The 27,298-nt window shown below is 35.4% G+C and overlaps 2 protein-coding genes across 4 annotated transcripts; both read left to right on the top strand.

Annotated features, from left to right (window-relative positions):
* The first annotated feature begins 1,093 nt into the window (after positions 1-1,093).
* Positions 1,094-6,297, top strand: LOC146745880 (uncharacterized). The gene is made up of 3 exons (XM_085498793.1): positions 1,094-4,292; positions 5,071-5,274; positions 6,254-6,297. The coding sequence occupies exons 1-3, from the start codon at positions 1,094-1,096 to the stop codon at positions 6,295-6,297; spliced, it is 3,447 nt and encodes a 1,148-aa protein (XP_085354919.1).
* Positions 6,298-22,112: 15,815 nt separating this feature from the next.
* On the top strand, positions 22,113-26,648 carry LOC102808868 (uncharacterized). 3 transcript variants are annotated; one of them, XM_085499620.1, is made up of 4 exons: positions 22,113-22,193; positions 24,820-25,148; positions 25,596-25,685; positions 26,031-26,648. In XM_085499620.1, exons 2-4 carry the CDS (start codon positions 24,825-24,827, stop codon positions 26,205-26,207), a joined length of 591 nt encoding a protein of 196 aa, XP_085355746.1. In that variant the 5' UTR covers positions 22,113-22,193; positions 24,820-24,824; the 3' UTR covers positions 26,208-26,648. The 3 variants fall into 3 exon arrangements, with proteins under 3 accessions (XP_085355746.1, XP_085355748.1, XP_085355747.1); XM_085499622.1 differs by lacking the exon at positions 22,113-22,193 and adding an exon at positions 23,263-23,644; XM_085499621.1 differs by lacking the exon at positions 22,113-22,193 and adding an exon at positions 23,698-23,946.
* The last annotated feature ends 650 nt before the right edge of the window (positions 26,649-27,298 follow it).

Below are 27,298 nucleotides of genomic sequence, written 5' to 3'. Positions count from 1 at the left end.
GTTATGTTGCATTTTCTGGTGAATCAACCTCATCTGCAAGATAAGGCAAAATGATGTGACAAATTATTTGGCAAAGGATATAGGTTGTATTGTTCTGGACATATTGCTCAAGTTAAATACCACCCTATGTCAGACGAATCTCCATTTATTTACCTGAGAGCATCAGTGTTACCATCAATGAAAACGGCACTAACTTATTTGGTATATAGAGCAATATCCAAATCAAGTTTAGTCGTACATTCATCCAAGTGTACATGTCCTGCAGGTCTGTCAGGTATTTGTTGTCATGCTGCTGCTTTTCTATATGCTTTGACATGTATTTCTAACAAGAAGAGCAGCAATAATGAAAAACCAACATGCACATCACTACCAGAACAATGGCATCTGCCTACCAGAAACAGAACTTCATTTGGCCAGTACTTCTGCTTCACCAGACATATTTCATGAACAGCCAACCACATCAAAGGTTAAACTGAATATTCAGCGAGAAACAACAGAGAATACAACTGACATTCATCCGGACCCTAACCATCAGCCAGACATACCACAGGGTATTGTCGGAGAAAGTTACTCCGAGTTATATGAAATTCAAGGACAAGCGACTCCACACCCGTTTCATGTAGTACCAGCTGTGATACTAATAGTTTATATATCAGCCTTTTATATTAGCCAGCCGGATTCTTAAAGTAAATCCTCTTGTTAATTACGTGTGTTTAATTAGTCTTGTTACCATGGTATTTATAGAGCCAATCACGACATAGTATTTTCATAGACATGGCCAATCACTGATCGTAAGTTTGTCCTTCAAGCTTTCCCGCCTTTTTTCACTCTGTTTTTGTGGGCTATGTTTCCTATGACGTTCGATTTAAGGGTATATAAGAATGAAACACACGCTTCTCGATATGTATTTCTTTAGTTTGTAACTCGTTACTATGTTCCAGCATTCGCTGTTGAATAAACCATTAGTTTATTAGTTTCTTAGACGAATTGCTGTCTCCGTGTCTGACATTTGTATACCCCCGCTCAAGGAGTCCGGTTTTTAACTGCATTCCCCCACATTTCTGGTTGCCGAGACCAGGATATCACCGAGAAAATGCCAGACACACAAGCTGAAGAAAGCATCACCAGGCTGAAGTTGACTCGCCGTGGTCAACGAGCGCACATGACGAAACTTTTCACCCGAGCTGAGGAAGTCATCGACAAATACTCCGAAGAAGCTGACAAAACAACAGCATACAACTTACTCGTGGCACTCAACAAGCAGCTCTCTGATAAGTATCACGCACACAACGCAACTGAAGAGAAGATACTCAACCTCACCAACGAGGCAAACTACGATACAGTGAGTGAAGCGTCATGCGATTCCCAGTCCGAGATCTACAAAAGAAATCATCGGATCACCACTTTCATAGAAAACCATCGTCCCAACACCGGTAGCAACAATGGAGCATCTGGTATCGATCATACACCCCGTGGGAGATCTAAGAATACGATTGCTTTGCCGAAGTTACAACTACAAACATTTGATGGTAACACGCTAGAATGGGTGAGTTTCTTTGACTTGTTTAAATCGTCCATTCACGAAGACACCAGTCTCGACAATATTCAAAAGTTCACATATCTACGAAGTTTGTTAACTGGCAAGGCAAGTCATACTATATCGGGTTTAGCCCTCACCGAGGCCAACTATAAACATGCCGTGGACTTACTGGTCGCTAGATATGGACAAAAACATTTATTGATCGACGCCCATATGACCGCATTGTGGCAGTTGCGACAACCGTGCAACGATATCATTAGTTTGAGACATTTCTACGATTCTATTGAGAGTAATGTTCGAGGCCTTCAATCATTGGGTAAGAATGAATCCACATATGGGGAACTACTCGTACCGATGATAAGAGATAAGTTGCCTGCAAACATCCGCCAACAAATAGCTCGGGATCGTGGGGATGTTGCGTGGAATTTACCCGATTTGCGTAAAGCTATACTACGAGAGATAAACGTTCTTCGAGCCGGATGTTCACTGGAAGAACTATCTATAGTGAATGCGCCGAATCCACCAGAGATCACAGCCGCTTTTCACACTCACGTCTCAACGGGCCAAACATCGAAATCACAACAAGAGCCACGACATACACGAAAAGTTTGCCCATTCTGCAAAGGTGCACATCACGCCGCTGAATGTCGAGTCATCAACGATACGCGTCAACGCTTGGACATTATTCGCAAAAACAGACAATGTTTTAACTGTTTTGGAAAACACAGGGTAGCTGACTGCAAATCTCGATACACTTGTCGAATTTGCAAAAGAAAACATCACACGAGTCTTCATTTTGAAGAATCCGCGTCAACTTCGAGTCCCGCTCCGAGTCAAACAAAGAAATCACAAACCGCGGATGCCACCACGGAAGTTATTACTGTGAATTTTACCAAAGTGTCGCCACTTCCGGATAAGAACTATTTCAATAATGACCGTTGTCAAGACCAATATCCGGACACTTTAGCAACTAAACCTAATAATGCGGGGCCGGTTTTATTGAAAACTGCCATAGTTCCTATTTCTGTGAGGAACGACCAACCCATTAATGCTGTCGTAATGTTCGACGAGGGAGCCAATGCTACGTTCATTTCTGCGAAATTCGCTCGTGAACTTTCTGTCACAGTTACTAAGAAGGAAAATATTAACCTTGCGACATTTGGTGACAATGCTACTGAACAAAGAGAAGTAGAATACACGGACATTATCGCCCACGAATTGGATGGTAATATGTCTACTATCAATGCCATGATTGCTCCTGTCATCACAACCAGAGTCGCGGATCAAATATCTGCGAAAGTACGCAATGCTGAACACTTGCAGGGTTTAAAGTTAGCCCACCCAATGACAACCACACGTCGTATGGATATCGACTTACTCATTGGAGCCGACCAATACTGGAATTACGTAGGGGATCACACCGTGCGTGGTCAACTTGGACCTATAGCCATCTCATCGAAATTCAGATATTTGCTCTCTGGACCAATCGGACAATATAGAAACAACCCCGATTTCAAAGTCAACATGATGCACGCTGAGGCGACACCAACCGAAACGGAACCTCCGATCCATAACCTATGGGATTTAGAAGCCATTGGAATCACTAATCCAGAAATCGACGAAACGCAGTTGACATTCGAGTCTTACTGTAAAACACATTTAAAAGTCGAAAATGGAAAATATACCGCAAAGTTACCGTGGAAGGAAGACCACGAACCTTTACCCACTAACTTGAATATTACTGTTAAGCGGACACGTGCTATGATCCGCCGACTCGCGCCGGATGTTATTAAGAAATACGATGACATTTTAACAGACCAAAGACGTCGTGATTTCATCGAAGAGGTCGATGAAGATGACCCGCTAATCGGACATTATATACCTCACCATGGTGTGAAGAAAGATTCCGTGACAACACCGATACGAGTTGTTTACGACTGTTCATGTAAACAAGGTGCAGACTACCCCAGTTTGAATGAATGTCTTCAAGCTGGACCATCGCTCATTAACGACTTGCCGGCCATTTTATTGAGGTTTCGTGGCAACCGGATTGCTTTAACAAGTGACATTGAAAAGGCCTTCTTAAACGTGAGGCTCGATATAGACGACAGGAAATTTACTAAGTTTTTATGGTTAACCGTACTAAATGACCGCCCATTAACGTATGTATCGTCAAACTTGGATGACAATGTTGGTCTGACACCGAACCATTTACTACACGGACGACAAGTCACAGCACTACCGTATATAAACGTGTCTGATGAAGAAATCTATGACCCGTCCTACACTCAACACGAGGAAATTAACGACCGTTACAAACACTTGTCTCGCCTCCATGTACAGTTCTGGACACGCTGGTCAACAGAATATTTGACGGCACTCCGTGAAAGACACACGACGTCTGGAAGTAAACACAACACTATACGAGTTGGCGAGGTTGTAATAATTCACAGTGACACTGAAAAGAGACTCAATTGGCAACTTGGCACAGTTACCAAACTTATATACGGGAACGATAAACTTGTTCGTTCAGCAGAAGTTGCTACAGCCAGGGGACCAACGAATCGTCCCATTCATAAGCTATATCCTTTGGAGGTTATATCCAAAGAATTCGAAGAAAACACAACGCAATCAACAGATGATCAGATGGCGGAAGTCCAACAAACTACCCCTCCGACGATAGATGTCCCTCCCCACAATGAGGAAATTATTAAACGTCCAGCGAGGGATGCAGCGGTAGCCGCCAGACTACGTATCTCAAATTTGATATAACATTTGAACTATATATTTTGCATTTCATATTGTTCGAATGCAGAACAGATTATATATAGGAACTGAGTAATGCTACCCCATTGACTTTTAACAATTATTATTGACTTTAACTACTATTATTTCGGTTTCAAGATAGAAACCCATGATTCTTTATTTTGAATACTTACTCTGTGGTCTATTGACACGATTTTTTTTTTTTTGATTTTGAAATGAATTTCAGTTTTTTCAGTAAACACCTTTTGTGGCGTGGAGAATGTCGGAGAAAGTTACTCCGAGTTATATGAAATTCAAGGACAAGCGACTCCACACCCGTTTCATGTAGTACCAGCTGTGATACTAATAGTTTATATATCAGCCTTTTATATTAGCCAGCCGGATTCTTAAAGTAAATCCTCTTGTTAATTACGTGTGTTTAATTAGTCTTGTTACCATGGTATTTATAGAGCCAATCACGACATAGTATTTTCATAGACATGGCCAATCACTGATCGTAAGTTTGTCCTTCAAGCTTTCCCGCCTTTTTTCACTCTGTTTTTGTGGGCTATGTTTCCTATGACGTTCGATTTAAGGGTATATAAGAATGAAACACACGCTTCTCGATATGTATTTCTTTAGTTTGTAACTCGTTACTATGTTCCAGCATTCGCTGTTGAATAAACCATTAGTTTATTAGTTTCTTAGACGAATTGCTGTCTCCGTGTCTGACATTTGTATACCCCCGCTCAAGGAGTCCGGTTTTTAACTGCATTCCCCCACAGGTATACTCAGTAATCACTATGAAACAAACGTTCAACCAGAAACAACACAAGATAGGCCTACAGAAAACCAGCCTGAATCAAGCCATCAACCAAACTCTGTCAAGTTATCCCAAGATGTCAAATTTAGTAAGAAGTGTCTTGATTTTGAAAAAAATCAAAGACTGACAAATGAAGAAGTTGATCAAATAGAACATGATACTAGAGGTCAGTCTGACAATGAAAATTGGTTCAAACACAGGCATGGTAAAATAACTGCATCCATTGTTGATACCATTTTCAATCGGAAAAGACAACACTACCAGATAATTTGTAAAAAAAATCATGGGATACAGCAAACAAAACTATATATCAAAGGCCTGCAATCATGGTATAGAGTTTGAGCCCAAGGCATCAAAGGCTTATGTAGAGTGTATGAAGAAAAATGGTCACCCTGTGATGGAGACTGGGCTTTCAATAATGCCAGAAAATTCATGGCTTACAGGTAGTGTTGATCGCACTGTTCATGACCCATCTAGCTAGCCCACAGTAGGAAACCTTGAGATCAAATGCCTAGTGTCAAATCTTACAATTAAAGAACTCGCAGCTCAACGTGGGTCCGCATCTGCACTACGAAAAGGTAAAAATGACATGCTGAAATTACATCGTCACCATATGTACTATTACCAAGTGCAGTGTCAATTATCTGTAACCAAAAGACAGTGGTGTGACTTTGTAATTTACACTCAAAATAATGACATACATGTGGAAAGAATAATATTTAATGAAGAAGAATGGACAACTATGGTATTTCCAAAATTGCAGTCATTTTATGTGGACAATGTAGTCGCAGAACTATTTACAGAGCGTGTGAAATGTGGCATACCATTGTTTTCTGAACTATACAGATACAAATGATTCAGGGAAATTTAACAAACAAAACAATTTGTAATTTAAACCACTACAAAACCAATTATTTACACAATACATGTTTTTTCAAGTATTTGTTATTGAAATTATTTACATGAATTACATTTACTCTTTCAATGCAGAGAATGCAATGTTTTTATACAATATTCAAATAACTATAAACCTTGTGAAGTAACATGTAATAAAACTAGTTTTATATATTACATCATTTACTGTTTATTTTACTGCAATAAGCGGTCATCTTACTTGTATACTATATGTGTGTTTACAATTTCAGGCACTAGATATGGCCAGAAAGTAGTGAGCAATGCACATACATAAAATATTTGGTTTGCAAGTCCACATTTTGACACTGGAATTGGTCTATCAAATATCTGATAGTTTTTTATCTTCTCCATGCAAATCTTCACATGGATACGAAGCGATGCATTATTCTGGGTTGCAACAACATCTTGAACAGACATTTGTTGACCACCCTGCATGAATGGTGGGATATTCACAATTGCTCCCCTGGGTGCTTGCTGATCTTGTATGTCAAATCCCTTATCAGCATCACTGCATCTCTCTTTTCCAGTTTGTCTGGTAAATTTGACAGAATAGTCAGTTCTTTATCTGAAATTAACCCTACAGAAAATAAAATAAATGTGAATGTCAGTATATGGCAGACAATATTCATTTAAAATATCTAGACTTATTCAGTAAGTATTATTGTCACAGCAATGAGGACATTTTAGCTAACAAAATCAAAGTACATTTATTTGCCATCGATTTAGTATGGCGTATGGTATGTCTTGCAAAACATGGGTACAAACAAAGTAACTACTAATACAAATATATAGAACATATAAGTGTACAATTAATAAAAAAAAAATATTGAATCCAGTGAAATATTACCAACCTGTATAAAGACCAGACACAAAAGACACTGCTCCACTGGAAGTAATTCCAACAAGTGCTTTTACAGTATTTCTGCTCTTATAGTTTGAGAATGTAACTGACTGCATATCAGGGGCTGATGGACTCTCCATCTGTATTTCAGTTGCATCAACTATGACTCTGATGGATGGATAGTTTCGTTTGAAACATTCAGGCATAGTTTCATTGACAAGTTCACGTGAAGGCCATATATCAATTTCTTTTAACTCGAAAAACATCATGTTTATCCAAGAGTCAAATATCCTTGAAATGCTTGGCTGGCTTATCACAAATCTCTCTGCCAAATCAGTTTCAAACAAACCAAGTCTTAGTCTACACATCACCATAAAACTGATTCAATTGTGTGAGTTTTTGCCTGGTTACCGAGGTAATATGTTCAACAGATTTCCCGAAGTAATCAAAACAAATCTTAAATCTATATGTCGATTTTGTAGAATCATTCTCATACTTGTTATAGTCTATGTCCTTGTGTCGATGGTATTAACTTCATTAGTAGCTTGTGGAATTTCAACTGCTTGTGGCTTTGTTACATATGTTCTGTTTGCTTGTGGTTTTCTTTGTCTCTGTGCTTTTGTCCAAGGAAAAATTGACGGTACATCACACCAGTGTGCTTTCTTGCCATCTATAAAGTGCACACTACAGATCCTGGTGTTTTCTGCTTCTACTTTCAAATTATCATTCCTTACGGCAATAATATATCTTTTCCTCACTTCTTTATCCCTTAGGATCCGATAAAACTGCAAATTTCTGTTTTTAGACGAGTTGTTATAGCATAAAGGTACGCAGTAGTGTTTCATGATGAGTAGTATCGCGGTAGCGTTTTAAAAACAAAATGGCGGATCTATCCACCCGGAAGTAAAATTAGGAATTTTGTTACAGCGCCCTCCCAAGGTCTTAAATATGGGCAATTGAATACTGAACACCTGTGCTACCAAAGTTGGTCATTGGGTTTACAATTATGGGGTTATAATTAGCCAGTTAAACATTTTGAAATTGATCAGTAAAACAAAATTAAGTGCACCAAGGTCTCGTAATGTCCCATAATATATAACCAAGTTTGAACGAAATCCATACATATATATATATATATATATATATATATATCGATATTGTAATAATGTATGACCAAGATCGATTCTAGAATGGCTTGTTTTTGAATAATTTGACACTGAAACATTTTACCATTCCATCTTGAATTGGATTGGTCACAAAGAAATTGTGACAACGACAAGGACAGACATTATCATTGCGGACAAGGTAAACAATAAATAGGAAACAAAATATATACAAGTCAGCTTGTTGTTTCCATGGCAACAATAAGTCCTTGACATGTGTAGCACATAACATTGGTAATAATAATTTGACTCAAAGGTCAGTAAAAAAGTAATTCATATTTGTTAGGTTGAACACAGCCTTATTTACCTAAAACCAATATATAGCCATTAAGTAAGCCACATTTTCACCCAGTACATCTTAACAAATATTCGGTCATTTTTTTTTCAATAAATGGCCTTTTATCTTTACCGACAACAGTGAGGTTTTAATATTTGTAAACCCAAAGCAAACAATGGCCAACTTACGTCACAAGAAACATGGTAAGGTTTTTGGTAGCACTGCTGGACTCTCCAGTATGGCACCTCATAGCCAAACTTAATTTAAATAATTGCAAAAGAGACTATTGAATGTTTTTGCCATTTGCTCATACAATACGGAGGAAGTAATCACTTAATTTGTTTATTTTCCATGAAAGTCCAAACAGCTTAGACGTTGGAGGTTCTACAGGCTGTGATTATTGCTATGGGTTCAAACCCGACCCTTGGCCAACATTTGACTGTTGCGCAAAGCACACAAAATGAGTCTTTGTGGTTACCCTGTATGTATTTATGCATGAATATTTCAAGAATAACTTCAATGAGACGTGGTACATAGATGATCTTACTAGTCGGGAATTTGTATTACCATATTTCCATAGCGATTAGTCAATTTTGAGTTATTCCAATAATATCTGGAAAAAAACAATCAACAGGTCTTAATGAAACTTTGAGTTGTCTATAGTCCTGATTAATTAAAGTCCATAGGCTTTCTTTGATGTCATAATTGAAGACTCGTCAACTCTCGACATTGCAACTATCGTTCTCAAAACCTGGAATGATTTCTTATTTATTATAGAAAGACAAACAGGTCTTAAAGGGCAGTGATCGTAAATTTTTCGACTGTTGTTTTCATCGGCAATTCTTTTCAGCTGGTGAAAATGTCCGGATGGCAACTTGAACGTGAAACATATATAGGATAAAGTGCAAAGACGTTGATTTAGCTTACCATAGTTAGTCATTGTTGTGCCCATCAGTTCCCTGTATATTTACAAACTGCTTCATAAAATATATTCCGAGCAAATTTTCAGGTTAAACCATTGGATTTAGGTTGATTAAATATTTTCAAAAATAACAAGAAAACATAAAACCACTCAAATATTTGTATTCCCGCAAATCTGATTATAGATTTTTTCATATAATTATTTTATTTTAATTATTTTCTTTAATTGATTTCTTGTTTATTGTAATATAACATACACACCGTACAATACATGCAATTTTATCCAGATTGTATCAGTGCACACACTCTCTAGTTTCCCATGATTGTGTGATCAATAGAAGTGAAAATCGTACTGAAATGTGGGACAAGTAAAATATACCATGGACAAGTTATGGTATACAGACATGTAAACAAGTTTTATTGATATTGGCCCAGTCATTTTGGAGAACCGGTTGTGGACACATTTAAGTGATATGATTCAACAATTTATTACTCAAAAACAAAAACGTGTGCCCGCAACCCGATATTTGTTGTCATAGTAGCCAGTTTTATTGAAATTGTTCGAGTCGTTTCAGAGAACTAGTTGCAAGCAATGACAGTACTTATACTTGAAAAACACATGTGTCAGGAGAATTCAGTGCATACATTCTATTCAGAAGATTGTTTGTAAATTGTAGATGCATAGTAACTCGCTGTATCATGTGTTTAATAGAACAATGAGTGTCGTCATAAACATTTGCCCGATCATAGCTTTATTATATATACTTGCTAGACAAGATGACTAAATACCAATAGCAGAGTTGACAGAGGTAATAAAAACCATACTGGAACCACATAAATACATGGACGTCTAGTCCCGTGGGGGTCGAACAATATACCGATACTGGTCTATTCGTAATAAATCAACAGGCCTCTGAGGTATACACAGTGTCGGTAAATTTATAGGACCGAATTAATAAAACGTTCGTGCTGGATAAGTTTCTTTTTACATACCTTATTGACGTTATGGAAATCCACAAACGAAAATGGCTATCACTTGAAACGACGCCTCCACAGGCGTGAATAGGTTAATGCACGCGATTTTTGTTAACACACACACGAAAAAAATCATTCAATGATTGCGCCCTCCACAGGCGTAAAAAGGTTCATCCACGCGTTTTTTTCTTTTTATACACGAAATTTGTATTCAGTGGTAACGACTGCACACACATCATTTCAAAACACACACGTCATTTTAAAACACTCACGTCCTTTTTAAAAACACAAACGTCATTTTAAAATACACGTCATTTTCAATGTATATTTGATTGCAATAAAGTTGAGGACATTGTCAGGGGATTATCACCCGACATAATATTTCTATACTCGCATGAATAGACTGTAATGTCATGATGTCCATTGTTAAAATATTTTTTTCTTACAATTCCACAGAAACTTTCTAAATCCACAACTCAATGGTACGCCGATGAAATTACGAATAAAAGGTATGATCTAATGTGACACTATGTAATTATTTAAATTTGTGAACAGTAAAGTACGCATCAACTGTGGTTTAATGCAATGCTTATAAACAAATAAAAAATAAATACAAAAATAGTATTTCTCATTATAACAGAGGCACTGCCATCACTAGAAGCCCTGGCTCCATGTACTGCGGATTTACCTGTACCCTTAAGCGATGGTTATTGGAAGAACAGATCTGTATTCGTGCCTCTGGTATGCAGAAGTCAGCAGTGGACGAAACAACAGGCAGCCATATGTCTAGGTGATAAAAAACTCATTCTTTGTGGTGATTCCACAATAAAACAAATAGGAAATGCTCTAAAATCAATCAATGATATTGTCATGCATTTCGTGTACCCAAGAACTGGAAATATTGTAGTTAGATTTAAAACAGGTGTTTTAGAGAGTGATTTACTCGATAGGATTTCTCAAAATAATTGCTCTTCAAAAAACTATGTTATTGTTTTAAATTTTGCATTTCATTATGGTGCTTTCACAAACCGAGCGTTCTTAGAAAGAATATATCATGCTAAATTGGCTGTTCAGCGTCTAATGTCAAGATGTCCCACTTCAAAAATTGTGATTAAACTTGCGCATCCACGTGATAATAACGTATTTATAGAACAAACTATACATAGTGCCAACTGGGTTTTCTATGACATGAACAGAATGATACGTCGGGTGTTTGGGGGTATTGGAGTGCATTTTCTAGATATATGGGATATGGTTTCGTCGTCGTTTGAGGACAACAATGTTCACATGCCTCATAGCGTCATAGTTCAAGAGGTGTATCTCATGCTATCCTACATATGTCCCGAGCTAGTCGTGTTAAGCTAAATTAAACACAATTTTATATTCAGGCACATATACGGACATATAAATATGGGATTCGAATTCAGCAAATGTGCCTAACCATGGTTCCCGTTATGCCATATTGTATTGTTCCAACAAAGAAATAAACATGTACTGAATATGTACTTACAATGCATGATACTTCGGTAAAACAAGTGAAAACAATAGGGTATACATAGCGTTCCTGAATATAACATTGGTTAATAAAAAAATAAATAAAAAAGGTATTTCTAAGATTATTTTAGGTGAAGTTTAAAACTTAAATATCTGATAGAATTATAGTCCATTAGATTCCAAATTTTCAAAACTATACAGGAGGTGCATTTTTACATAATTTGTTGTTAAAATATTTTAATATATTACAAGCACATTGTCTCAATAATATGAGGTTATTACGAGAATATATCAAAGTATGCACATAGACACTACAGCGGAAGTATCGACCGACGCGCAGCGGAGGTCGATGCGACGGCGGCGTACTGAGTTATTGTTAAACATCTTTTCCTTCCAAGAATACATCATGAGAATGCCGAAATCCAAAACGTTTAGAACAGAATCAGCGAACTTCTTTGCGTTGAGTCCGGTCAAGCCCTGGTTGCAGCACTGTTTGTTTTTATTATTAGAGAATTTTGAGCATTTACTTATATGGTAGGATGAAAATACCCCGGAAATACCGAAAAATTATGGCACGCTGTAACTTATGGCGTTACGGTGACAGATGTATATTAATATAATTTAGTGATATTTTTTTTAAATACATCTGTCTCCTGAAATCAACATATTTGCATCATATGTAGTCACTTTGTCATTGACATATTACAGTATAAAATGCCTATCTTTTATTGAATTTATATTGGAACTAATTAAGAAATCTTTAATGCACGTGCTATAACAACGAATAAGCGCCGTGTAGGTTCTGCTTTTAGGCTGTTATCGTTTATTTGGATTGCGCAATGTAGTGCACCATATACCGAAAGCTTATTACAGCGATTCTGTATCAACGTTTATTGTATTTGTAAAGACACATATGCTATTGAGTCAAATGTATTCTTTTTCATTTTGAATGTTCAGTATTAAACCAGAACCCAAAGCCTTATACTTGTGTATGACATTTTTAGCGACAAGCCAACTGGACAGTTAAACAACTGGAACGATTTGATGCCAGTTATTCCTGAATATTCATCTTGACAATGTGTTGAAATGTTCATATTGATGAATATATTGATACAGTGACGTTAGTGGATCTAGGTGTAGAGCACCACCATGCGGTAAGTTGCGATCGTCTCTTAAAATGGTTCGCCTATTCTCAAAATGTTGCGAGCTTGTAGAATGTGTCCCGCAATTGTATGTTTTACCTAGCTTTGTTACCGACTAATGACTATATCTATCTAAGCTCTATGTATCACGAATTGAGGCACTTACAACAAAGAAAACAATAAGTCCACTAAAAGAGAAATGCAACCTGTGATGACATTGCAACACCGCCTACACATAATATTCATTATCTAGTCATTGACCAATTGTTTGGACATCTAGCTAGTGACAAATTGCTAAAAGGTAAAAAAATGAATTAAGTCAGCATTAGATAGACGAGTAAAAACATGAACTAAAGAATATATCCTTGTTTTTCGTGGCAAAAATGACAGACTAAGAGGTGTATTGACAGACTACAAAGGCAGCTGTGTTCTAACATGATTGTGTACTGGTAACAACAGTAATGATAATCATAGATCGGTGAAATAGTACCCAGGTCACAAGTTATGCCCTTCAACACCTACATTTTAAACAAATAAAATTAAATCACAGTATACATTCGTGAAAATTTGAAAAAAAATACTGATTAATAGCCAACCCAACTTCCCAATGCTGTTGACCCTCTGAACTCTTCTGAAGTGAAAATGCTCCATTAAACACAAGACAAATGAAATTGTGCGTTTAATGTTTTCAAATTAACGTCGGTTAAATAATGAGTAAATTTCTGTCGTTCAATTGTCGTACCCAAGTGTGCACAATATTATTTAACATTAAGATTACTGGTAGCCTAATACCGCATAATACTATAAGGAGTTACTGGCAATTATGTAGAAAACATAGGGTGTAGTTGAGGAGTAATTATAAATTGGACATCCAATTGACAAATCTCAGATCGTTGAAATTGAATCATGAGAAATCCTATGTGTTAATGCAAGACGTGGACTTTGCTTTCCACCCTTTTGCTGAAGTTGGGCAAAAGAAAACGTTTATTGGACGAATGTGATACTTGGAATGTGCGTGAGTAGATATGAAATGTGAAAGTCATTAAACTCAACACAGCGAGGACAATTTCAACATGTATGATACTTGGACACCCTGGATAACAGTCACAAGTGGTGATCGAATCCGACGTAGTGTGTGAGCCTTGCAATAGGAAACAATGGTTAACCACTCACACTGGTGACCTTGTGGATACTGTGCAACATCTTCAGACACTTTCCTATACTATCCAGTAACCGTTGTAGACGCAATAAAATTACATACACGCCTACGTAGCAGTTAATCAAAACAACGGACCAGGATTTCAGATGGATTCAACTATTACAACGTGTAAGCGTCCAGTCAAACATTCATCAAACAATCATGTTTTACTCATTGTTATTATCAGAAATTACCTAAATTAACTCCGTGTGAACAGTTCAATTTTGAATGCAGTTTCTGATTTTGAACAATTATAATTGCTAACATGTCAAGCTGTTTAGACGAAGACACTGAGATGGAGAGTATTCGCCTCTTGCAAATGATCGACGACGGACAAAGTTAGACTAGCGAGGCAACGGTTCAAGCGATTGTGCGGCATTTCTGTCGCATCGGTTGGATAAGTTCCGAGAGGAGTAGCGGCCGTCGTCAACTGCATATTACAATATATCGAATTGATATCGATGGGACCAGTCATTATGCGATAAATTTAACGGGACACTCACAACGCTAATATTATTAATACAAATCCATTGACAACATCTCAACAATCTACCAATCAAAAGAATTGGCATTTATCATTTCTTGTTAATATTCATTCCCCGTTTTATGTTCGTATTATATTTCTCCCAAGTGTTACAAAGCAATGATTTTTGTATAACGGTCATTGGACTGTCTAGAAAAGTGCCTTGGAATGTTGCCTTGGTAATTGCCTACCGGCTGCCGACGCTAGGTGTATGTAAATATATTGCGCCCGCTGGAACATGCTAAAATGCGCTTCATTGTGTGTTGTATCAAAATCACCCAAATTTGGAATGATTCTGCAACTAACTTAAGCCCACCAAAAGAAAATCATGAGCTGCGGTAGTTGATTTGGCTATAACGTGAAGGGGGGGGGGGGGCATACCGTGTATTTAATAACAGCCTATCAATGGTCAAGAGAAAAGACAAATTGAAATGAAACAAAAAAAAAATCATATGTCTCGCATGTTTAACTTCCCTTGTGCAACACAAAACAAATCCAACAAGGACTGATACTCCTTGGTTATTATTTAATAAAATCATACGTTTTGGTTATATTGAATTATTCCAAAATACGATGATTATCTACTGTATATGTCTATCATATATATATATCGGTCTTGACAGCTTTCTTTTTTTTAATTTCCATAGATCCCCTACTTGTTAATTTAACATATTGTAACATAGAAAAATAATAAAATTACACTGTTCATAGTTGCATAAATATAAATATAACTTCAATGCCTTTCATGTAATTTTTGTCAGTAAAGTAAAGTAACACAAAAATGTTTAATGATGCATAAATTCAAAATTTTAAACCGGGATAAACTACAGACTAGTATGTTGATATATATATTTTTTTTCAATATCAATTATACTACTTATCCACATTGTTTTACAAACACTCTTCTATCCACACGTAGGGCGAGTAAAGTATATGTCAAACATCACAATTTTAGCTGACCATTTTTGTGATACAATACACACATGGCAATATTGTTGATTTTGTGTTCCATCTCTCATTGCGATGATGAGAGTGTCATTCATATTTGATGAAATTGAGTTTACTTACATAAATGTACAACCGGTATCAGTTATATGCGCATAATTCCAGTTCTCAGAAGTCAGAAGTTGAATCAGAATTGTCCCCCATCTTTGGAATATTTGACTCCAATCCAAGCTGTTTAGAAATAATCTGTGACCAATATCGAATATCAAACAGTCATAAATAACTAAATATTGAATGATATAATATTAAGATATATATATAATTAACAAAACGTACTTTACCATTTGCATATGAATAGTATGACAACTATGGATATATGGAAATAAAACTTAGGCCCGATGGTGTCATACGACAGTGTAGTCAGTTGTCTAGTATAAAATGCATATCAAAATAGATATATCCCTTATTTTTAAAGCCACTTACTGTATTATTCACACTTTGATATGTTGGTGGGACAGGCACTGTCTGGTTTTATCGTTCAATGAGCATGTTATCATTATATTCTGTGCCACTGTGTGCAAATGACTGGTTTCATTGATATTTGGTTTTAACAAGCACATTGCTTTTGATGTCCGTTTTATTGTATGGTCAAAATGTTTCCACACCGTGCCCTACGAATTGCACAGTACTAAAAGTACTTCAGGGAGTTTGGTAAGAGCTGTTGAGTATGTAAACCGATTTCAGGCAGCTTCGCCTGTTTATGTATAAAATGCACTGTCATACTAACCAAAGTATAATTAGAATGACCTGGATTTCATATTCAATGGATTGAGCAACTGATGTTTAGAAATGTAGGCCCTATATATATATATATATATATATATATATATATATATATAGGAAGGTAGTCGGTTGAATGTGACGTCCAGGAAGTTGACAATAATTTTATTATTCTAATTAATTTTTATTATTCTAATTAAGCTTTGGTTAGTATGACAGTGCATTTTATACATAAACAGGCGAAGCTGCCTGAAATCGGTTCACATATTCGACAGCTCTTTGTGCTTTTTATTGTCACAGCTGCATGATATTTGCGGAAAAATTATCGGCCTGTACAGAGATGATGGCTTAGCCGCTGTAGACAACACACCCAAAGAAACTGAAAGAATAAAAAAAGCCATCTGTCGTATTTTCAAACTACACGGTCTGAAAGTCACAATCGAAGCTAATAAAAATATTGTCAACTTCCTGGACGTCACATTCAACCTCACTGACAGCTCTTACAATCCATATATTAAACCCAACAGCCACCCACTATACGTACATAGAGAGAGCAACCACCCACCCTCCATCACAAAGAATATACCGGCAGGAATCAACAAAGGATTGTCATATCTTTCATCAGACGAAAAACACTTTGATCTATCCGCGCCACCCTACCAGACAGCTCTAAATCAAAGTGGATATGATTATCACCTCAAATTCGAACCCCCACGGAAAGAAGAAGAACAAACGGACCTCGTAACAACACCCTCTGATTTACTCCCCCCCCCTAGTAAAAATTTCACTAACAGCGTCGGGAGAAGATTCCTCACCCTGGTTGATAAGTGTTTCCAACAGGGAAACAAACTCAGGAAAATTTTCAGCCGTAACACCATCAAATTGAGCTACAGTTGTACGAATAACGTAAATCAAATAATCTGCAATCAAAACAAACAACAACTTACAGCGGCCAACACAATACACCCAGTACCGAGATCAACAGATTATGTAACTGCCGTAAGAAATCTGAATGCCCCTTAGACGGAAATTGTTTACAATCGGCCTTGGTTTACCAAGCTAATATCAGACGGCAAGACAACAACAAGAGTGGAACATATGTGGGAATAACAGGAAATGAATTTAAAACCCGGTACAGAAACCACACTGCATCGCTACGCAACCAATCATTGAGAAACGCAACATAGCTCAGTAAATACGCTTGGTCATTAAAGGACAATAACATCGATTACGACATCAAATGGAGAGTGTTATCGCGTGCTGCACCATCCAATACTTAAAGCAAACGTTGCAACTTATGTATTAGAGAGAAATATATTATAATTTTCCAACCACATTACTGTAGTTTAAATAAAAAAATGAGTTTTTTCTTCATGTAGACACAGAGCCAAATCGTTGCTATGCAACAACTAGTTTTAATATCGTAAACACACTCCATTGTTATGCAAATCTGTAGCGCTTATAACGTAGTCTGTTTCGGTGGTTTATTTAATAAAGTCTTAACTCCTGATGAATGAGGTACTCCATGTACCTTACGAAACAGTACTGTAGAGTGAACTTTACTCATGTAGTCGTGTCTTAATTTCTCTGTCCACGTATATATATATATATATATATAGGGCCTATATCTCACTAATTGCAAATAATTACATTAGCCTGTATGATTATGTATCACATATGTAGGTTAACAGTTCCACAATGATAAGTGACTCATGTAAACAAATAGTGTTATAATACATAACAGCCACACTTTGAAGAACTGTCTGGATAGCAAATCATTACCAAATTAACATATTCCAATTAAGAGACGGAACAACACAATTAGCCCAGAATTGACATCGAGAAAAGTTAAAGGAAATAAAATAAAAAAAACCACATATTTATATCTTATTGAAACGCTTGTTGCAAAAACAAAAGAAGAAGACTTCTTGATTTGAAAGTTACCTGTCCTAACATTATGGAATGGGACCCGACTGTAATTAATAAATAAATAATTACAAGTACATGCATACAAGCATGCATAAAAACAAGCACGGCATGGAGATCTTGTGTAACCAGTCACTCCCACAGTGAAAATTAAATAATTAAGAACAACAGAATTGAAAAATATACCCATGAGCAGAGCATGCATCAACATTATACAAATTACAATGATTCCCATCATGCAATGTGAACATATAATTTTCCCAGGATACAATGCACAGAACAATTAAAAAAAATAATTAAATCCAAACATCATGAAAATAGAAACAATCAACACAAATTCTAACATACAATTGATTCTGGAGAGTTGGACTACTATACATTTTCAAGCATGCATCATCAATTTGGAATAATTGAACTTCAACAGCATGTAGTAATAACAAAACTAGACTTTAACTTTACGATAAAATGTACAGATAGAACAATCTATCAGACAATCTATGCATTGAAAATCGCATTTTACACAAAAAATTGTGATTACAACCTTCCCCATAATACATGCATAATTTACCGACAACTGCAATAGATAATTATAATACAACACAAAGTGAGTATAATATTCCCATAATAATGGTAAAACGAACAAAGCAAAGGAAAAATAAAATGATCGAATTCAAGGTAAATTATACTATACAGCATTCACCAACATGTATACGCATTCATTACAGACACAAAAACAGCCAACGTCAGGCATAAAAGTGCTATTATGCAATGAGATCATCAAATTCATCATGATGCACTTCCCTGTTACTAAGATCCAGAGCCATGCCATCACTTTACATACAATTTCAGACCAAGCTGTTGTGATATTCTATTTTCTCTGTACTAGTAATGTGTTGTGCGGACTTAGGATATACAGCGTGTATTACATGTAATTAATATTATATTGCTCTTGTGTAAGGTGATCGTAAACATGGTTAGTCAGTTGACACCCAGCTCCCAGCCAGCTCAAATGTCGTCGTGTCAAATAGCACATGTTTCAGGAAGATGGCCTTTCTGTGCATTATGCGGGACCGATAGCAGCAAGACAGTCTCTAGTGATCTCACGCCGTAACATCAACATTCTTTAAATGTGTGCATATGATATCATGCTCAGCAGCTGTAAATATATCCTAGTGCTTATACAATTACTTGGAAACATTATCATTAGAATACAACACTCACTTTCAGTTCTCAAACTGCGGCTTCTACTTGTGGGTAATCGCTGATAAATTTCAATATTTCTCTATACTTTCTGGGAAGTTCATTTTCATCAATGTCATATGAAGCTTACAAAACTTCCACTATTATACCAGTTTCTACATATACTTGTTATGGTTGAAGATCAGTAAACTAAATTGAAATTGTATTATCTCTTGTTTGCTGGACAACAAGATAAAACAGCCCCTTTCCAAATCAAAGTATATATTTCACTTGTAATCACATAATGATACTTACTCCATGTTCAATTCCATCTGTTCTGATAATTCATTTAGCAATCAGATCATCTGCAATGCCATCAACAGTTTATTTTAAAGTTTGTGTCATAATACATTGACTATGTTGAATCATTGGTTGCTTATTCTGTGAAATTACAGAGCTCCGTTATTCACTGTTTGTGCATATAATATAAGTAAAAGGTGACATAATATTATAAATATTATTACTAAGAAATATATGTGGTTATTGTGGCTGTGTTCACGAATTCCAAAATACCTGACCTCACTTCGTGTTAATCATAAGGTTCAAACATTATATTCTAACAGGTATGAATATGTTGTGTAATATAAACTGCAGATTAATTTGTTTTTCATTTTGATGAATAATTGCAATATAACGTCCACTTTATTCTTAAACAGTGATTTCGTAAAGCCGATGTGATTCTGGCTACAACAGAGGGACGAAATTTGCAAGTTGAATAATTATATTAATCCTGACTACTATTTAAGTTAAATTGAAGAGAGAGAGTGTAATATTTTTAGTGTTACAGATACAAAACAAAATGAAATGAATGGGAAATGTGTGAGCTATATTGAACAAATTCGACACGAAATAAATAAAATCATACCGTATAATTCGCATCATTCCAGTGTTGAACCCCCCCGATTGTATTCAAATTATTGTTCCGTTCAAATAAGGTAAAACTATACTTGGAAAAGGTATGTTTTGTTTTAATTTTCTAACTAGATAAGGTTATAATAAGGTTATTCTATTCTAAGTCAATCTGATTAAAATCTGATGTAGTGTACGGGCTTTAATTATTTTGGCTATAAACATATTTTAATTTTATTTTTTATTACTTTTGTTATTAATGCCCTTTTATTTTATTTTATTATTTTATTTTGATTTTGATTTTGTGATTTTTTTTAATTCCACCCTACCTACATCTGACCAGATGCCTATGTAACGAGATTTCAACGAGACCCACAATCGGCGATTTTAGTCAACGAATCACAGACCTCCTTCTATAGCGCACATGATGACGTCACCGGGCGGAGTCGGGTGGCAAACACACTCAAATAAAATGGCGGATTACACCGACGTTAGCGACCGAGAATAACATGGCCTTTCGGTAAATTTATCATTGTCAAATACCGACCGTCACGGTTTCGATCGAACACCAGTGTCTTTTTCCAGTCGCCTGCCCTGGAGACGGGTGATGTTTTGTTGACGATCGGGCCAACATCGTCTACGGTATTGAAGCCGTAGCTGTAAATATTCATCAAATTGTATCAACATTTTGTACATTAAACAATAACTCTTTATTAAAGTAATTGAGCTGATTTGGACTGGAATACAATATTTTTTATTGGAACACATCTCAATTGATCTAGAAATATTTGTTTGCTCCAATTTTCTGCGTCGATGCCGTGAGCCGGTGACCGTTATACAATTTAAAATTGGTTTGCATTGTTTACTATAGCTGTTTACAGCGTTCTAGTCATTACGATTTACTTATTTTTTTGCTTCCATTCTAGATAATTATGCTCAGTGATGTAAAATTGAAGTGATGACTGAATGAACGAACCTTGGCTGGCGAAGAAGTATCTGGAAGTGTACACATTTGTTAGAAGTGAAAAAAATATTCAATGTAATGACAAACATTGTAAAATGCTGTGGAATTTCTTTTGCAAATAAAAATATACTAGCAATTTTCTATTAATGGTTTATTCAAGTGGACAAAATATAATGTACAGAAAGATTGCCCGTAGAGTATCGCTACACTGAAAAGTAAGCAACCGACAGCCTGTATAAAAGGGGGGCTGTGATTTGCTGTTATTTACGCGGGATTTGAACGGGACTTACATAAGCGTCGTATCAGATGTAGGTAGGGCGGAATTTAAAAAAAAAATCACAAAAGTAAAATAATAAAATAACAGGCATTAATAACAAAAGTAATAAAAAATAAAATTAAAATAAGTTTATAGCCAAAATAATTAAAGCCCGTACACAACATCAGATTTTAATCAGATTGATTCTAGGTATAATTTGCTCACTTTCACACTATCTGTTAATACATTAATATTGGTTTGAATTAATTTGTCATAAGCCAATCCTCTAAATACTTTATAATATAGTGAGTATAGGGAGAGATTTTTGAAAATTTTGCAAGGAATGACTACTACCCTTTGTCGATAATGGTTGGTTGACATCGGCGAGATTCAAAATAAAAAAAAACACACTAATATGCTGGTAATAATTGGCGGTACTTCATTTATTAATTACTTGTTGTTTTATCGCGACTTTTATGAACATGACTTGACAGGGATCACATCAATGTAGCCGATTCGTCCTGCCAGACAGAGAGACACAAGGATTAAAACATAACACAAATTCTAAAAATATTCAAGTGACTAAGCCTAGTCATATTGCAGGCACATGGGTAGCACTGCGAAATAGACATCAACTGGATCTGCACGTTTTGACAGTCTTCATGTCAACAATACAGGTTTGACTTGTTTTCTGTAATCTAAGGCTTTGTTAAGTATTTATGTGCTTTCACTATTGGTTGCCATGTCTGTATTCATTTTTTACAACCCATCAGTATCCGAATCAGTGAATTGAATTATTCGCACATAACATGGAGTCTTCTTTGTGTTACAAGAGGGATTCGTTACTGTACATAACTTACATAATGTTTCTTTAGCTCAAAATTACGAAAAGTAAGCATAGCTGGATTGATTTTTCCAGGTTCAGTGCTGGCAGTCATACATTGCATGTCTAGTAGGGTGGAACAAGTCACCTGAATATTTAGATAGGTTTGTAGTGACCTTTTGTTCATTTTCTAATCATACAATAGCAATAGTAAGTAAGACAATAATGTTTGACGCCATGGCACTTATACTAAGAGATACATCGAAATCGAAATCAACAATATTGATATGTTTCACAGTTTATGCTCAATGAAATTATTTTTATGCTCATACACAAACACTGGCGTATTACAATATTATACCTCTGTGTATATGTGTATCCATCCATTTCGCCAAATGTTTATATAAAGTAGTATTTTTAGCAACAATTCAGGACAATAAAAAATATTTTTTTTTGTGGTTGACGGCCGGTATCTTTTTAAAAACTGGCCTTGTTACTAAAATGGTTTATAATTATGTCTACCCGATCAAAACCTGAATTCCATTATCTACTTTATCGCATTTATATAAGTAGTCAAAGTCTAATTCTACTGGCAAAATTGCATACCTGGAAACAATAAAGTTACAGTGTTTTGCCAGGGCAAATCATAATATATCTTCCACCAAAGGATCTCACAAATGTCAAAGTTTCTTGCAAGTGAACATTAGCTTTGTGTTGATAATTTTAATCTTGAACTGAAACAGTGGCGTCCTTTTCGTGAACACATCCACTACCGGTTAGACTGTTTTTTGTTAATGGTTTGAACACTTTCCCACTAGAATGTTTGTTTTTAATAACTTGCTTTTGCTTAATCTTTGTTTGAATTATTTTTCTTAAGTGAATCCCCAAATTTGATCAAAATATATGTTCAAAATTATCGAACGAATGACTAGATACACCCCTGTAACGAAAATGGTTTGGTTTATATCTGCGCAAAAATTGGACCAAATGAGAAAAAACGTTAATATGCTGGTAATAAATATTGGTATTACTGAAACGTCATAAAATTATAATCAATTGTGTTTCAGAATTTAATTTTGTTTTCGGTAAAACAAATATCAAACTTACGTAACTCGAATTTTATGAAAATGATTTAACAATATTACCGACTCGTTTTGCCAGACAGAGAGATACTACAGATTAAACGAAAACGAAAATGCTAAAATTATGACACACTGTAGTTATATTGGGGACACATACGTAGCAATGAGAAATTAACATCAACTGGACACGCACGTTTGGATAGTCTTCACGACAAGAATACAGGTTTGACTTGTTTTATATGATCAAAGGTATTGTTAAGTATGTATATGCTTTCACTATTTGTTTCCATGTTTTGTATTCATTTAGTATACAAATCCATCAGTAGACGAACCAGTGAGTTGAATTATTTGCACATAATATGAAGTCTGTTTTTGTGTCATGAGTGAGACACGCGACTGTACACGTACACACTGTTTCTTCAGTTCAAAATCTGCTGCTTGAATTGAAACAGTGGGACCTTATTTGTGGACACATCTTTCATATAATGATCAAACACTAGCAACTATATTTCACAAAGACAGCAGGTAAAGCCCATGGGCTCATATATTCTTCACTTAAGTCTGTTATTTGTCTGTCTACTAGTCCACATTGGACTGTGATACAGTTCTAATCCTGCAGCTTCCCATGAGTCACTATTTCGTGCTTTATCGTACACGAATCACTGTAACTGAACACATCACTCTGTGTTTAAAATCCAAGACCAGGTAATCTGAGATTTTAAGCAGTTCATTTTCGTGAACTTATAAAGTAATACTTGTGTTGCACTTGCAACGTTTTCATTGGACAATGCTCTTCGTCGACCAACAATCTTCGACCTTGACATCTGACCTAATGTTGATAGTCTCAAATGCACCTTGAAACTTTTATATGCATTGTCTCAATATGCCTGTTTCTGTTCATTTAATAAAATTTACACACCCACGCCAGTTTTCTAATTTTGACACTAAACAATGATGGCGTATTCCATATCTTTAACGATTTCACCAACCAGTAAGACAGGAAAGTGACATTGCGTTTGTTTGTTTGTAGATAGAAAAATAACTATCACATATCTGGATCTGTAAAGAGTGTGATTGGATTGCGTGGCAAGTTTAACTCGCATAGATGCCGCTCAAAATTGATATAAAATATAATTAGTATGGGAAATATATACAACATACGACGACACTGAATCTTGATAAACTATAAAATTAATTATGTTTTACCCTTCACAGAAAAAAAATGAATATGCCATCGAATGCATACCGAGTTTTCTGTTGGATGTTTTGATGCTTTATACTTTGTCTCGTATTTATTTATTTATTTATTTATTTATTTATTTATTTATTTATTTATTTATTTATTTATTTATTTATTTATTTATTTATTTATTTATTCATTTATTTATTTATTTACAGTAACTATGTTTGTATCACTTTCATTTTGGGCTCTGATCACCATGATACTCACATCTAATGCACAACACCACCCTGGAAACCCTGCTAATGGCACTTGCATTGATTGTCATGATGCTATGTACGAAAATGGAGTATGGCACGATATATGCACTGAGGATTTCACCTGCCCAATTCACATAGCAGACATTGAAAATCTAATTAAGGGGAAAACAGTTAGGTTTCACGAAACATATTATTTTGGAAATGCAGCATTTATACCTGGTACACGTCACTATGAGTTTGACGCAATACTCGCATCACAAATAGGATCCATTGAAAAGGGTGACATAGTATGTTATTTTGTTTCAACTATCCATTTTATTTCATTGCGCAATCACAGATATAATTTTTCTAATTCAAGTTAAACATTACTTATGTTTATATACAACAAACGAGTTGTGAGTTTAGTGAAATATTACTGTAAATAATCATATTTTTATATCAAATATAATTGTTTGTGTGCAATAGAAATTTAGCGATTTCTTATTGTGTGATAATGTAATGATTCCCACTTAGGACTTTTCCGGGTTCTGTTTGGACAAGTTGGGTTCTAAACCAGATCTCATGGCATTTGTTGAGCGTTTTAAATAATGTCATAACTAACGAGGGAAATTTACTGGTAAAAAAATCATACTGCATAACAACAACATTTTCTAATACTGTGACCTAACAAAGCTGTTATTAATATTATATTACCTAAAATAACGTTGCATATATCGACGTACATTATTTTACAGGGAACTGAAGAGGTACCAACTGACAATTGTCAACTATGTGATGTATATGTAATAGAAGATGCGTGGGTTCAATGTGTTTGTAAAATTGTCGTGAGTACACTACACAAATCATAAAAGCATCAACACGATGGCAATTGAACATCGAACATGCTATGGTGGTTTGATTATTGTATCATTTATTTACTCAATTTTTTAAATATATAATTATATATTTTACAGTACAAACTAGAACTACTGAACAAGTTACTAACTGCTAAGATGGATTGTTTGAATTTGATATAATAATACTACCTACAATATGTCATTAAGAAATTAACTGAATTGTGTGGTATGTAAGAATCATTTTTGGGAAGAACATTGTAATTGTTTGTTTGTTAATTTGTATCTACATTGGCTCCTCTGATTCCATAAATCTATGTTTCTTTTCACATACAGGATTGCCCATCAGTCATCGCCGAGCAAGTAGAGTTAAAAGGGTCACTTCCTGAAAAAGATACTACACGCGATAGAATCTGTTTGATTCGCAGAGATGATGGGTATACCATCTATACCTGCGCATATTATTCTGATGATTCTGATTTTGTTGATAATCTAATTCAAGCTAGTACATAGAAAAAATGGAATCTGTTATCTTTGTGCCAGTTATCAATAGTTATTTTAATTGGGTAGTGTTAAAAGAATTAAAATAATCTCGAAGTTGTTCCACCTGACTGACCGACATTACAAGTCCCCACGCCGTACACTTCGGCATACTGAATATGTTTGATGATAATTATCGGTATCTGTATAGTGATTAGGCAAGTGGAAAATACCGATTCTCCAATATTATATATGAAATCGTGATTATTGATCAGAACTTTGAAATCTATTGGCAATAAAGTGTTTTTATAGTCCTAGATCACATTTATGGTGATTAATCTAGATTTACATGCACACCACCATTTGTTGATGGAAACTTCTATAATAGCATGCACGTAAATAATCAGATTAGCCTGTAAAGTAAATGTAATAGGGAGCTAACTGTGCAATAAATGGTGTTATTATGACATTATACCTTATCTGTAGTAGTTATTAATTCTGACGTGAATTTAGATATAAGTACAACTATTCACGATCTAGATGATAGTGTCATACACTGTCCAAATGTTGCAAAATTATAAATATACCAACCGCATGTGCATACAAGGGTAGTGGTTTACAGAAATAAACATGTAGTCTCAATATGATGTGATGTGACAAATGTGTGATTTGCATTACTTACATAGACACGGGTCTAGTGGTTTACAATTTATATGTGAATACAATTAAAATGGAAATCATATAATAGTTTAAGTATTATTTAGAATAGGATTATTATCTACTATGTAACATATAGCTCAGGTTATTATAACTACGACGCAATAGCAATTAATACCAAAACAATTGATAACATCATTAGTGCTCTGACAATGCTGTTGCGTATTTTCAATATATCCAAGGCAATGTAATGCAAATAACTGAAGCACAAACTGTTCAACATAGTTATCAGGAAACCCACCGTGATAGTGTCATTGAGATGCTTTAGATGTTGTAAGATTGTACCGACTGATTAAGTACTGTGTTTCAAAATATTATTAAATAATAAACACAAAACAAATTATCCTGTAGTGTTACCTTATGAAGTGTTGTGTTGTATTTTTAGACTATGGTGAGTCTATATAAGA

This window comes from Saccoglossus kowalevskii, chromosome 5 (genome assembly GCF_978046115.1).
Source record: "Saccoglossus kowalevskii chromosome 5, keSacKowa6.1, whole genome shotgun sequence".
In the NCBI taxonomy this organism is placed as follows: domain Eukaryota; kingdom Metazoa; phylum Hemichordata; class Enteropneusta; family Harrimaniidae; genus Saccoglossus; species Saccoglossus kowalevskii.
This window is presented reverse-complemented; position numbering and strand designations above follow the sequence as displayed.

What these genes read in the sequence shown, in the direction of transcription:
- LOC146745880 (XM_085498793.1), top strand. Translation starts at nt 1,094, where the DNA reads ATGCCAGACACACAAGCTGAAGAAAGCATCACCAGGCTGAAGTTGACT. An exon ending in AGCGGTAGCCGCCAGACTAC is followed by an intron (nt 4,293 to 5,070) that starts GTATCTCAAATT and finishes ATTCCCCCACAG; the next exon opens with GTATACTCAGTAATCACTAT. An exon ending in AATAGAACATGATACTAGAG is followed by an intron (nt 5,275 to 6,253) that starts GTCAGTCTGACA and finishes TTACAATTTCAG; the next exon opens with GCACTAGATATGGCCAGAAA.
- LOC102808868 (XM_085499620.1), top strand. Translation starts at nt 24,825, where the DNA reads ATGTTTGTATCACTTTCATTTTGGGCTCTGATCACCATGATACTCACA. An exon ending in CCATTGAAAAGGGTGACATA is followed by an intron (nt 25,149 to 25,595) that starts GTATGTTATTTT and finishes ATTATTTTACAG; the next exon opens with GGAACTGAAGAGGTACCAAC. An exon ending in AATGTGTTTGTAAAATTGTC is followed by an intron (nt 25,686 to 26,030) that starts GTGAGTACACTA and finishes TTTCACATACAG; the next exon opens with GATTGCCCATCAGTCATCGC.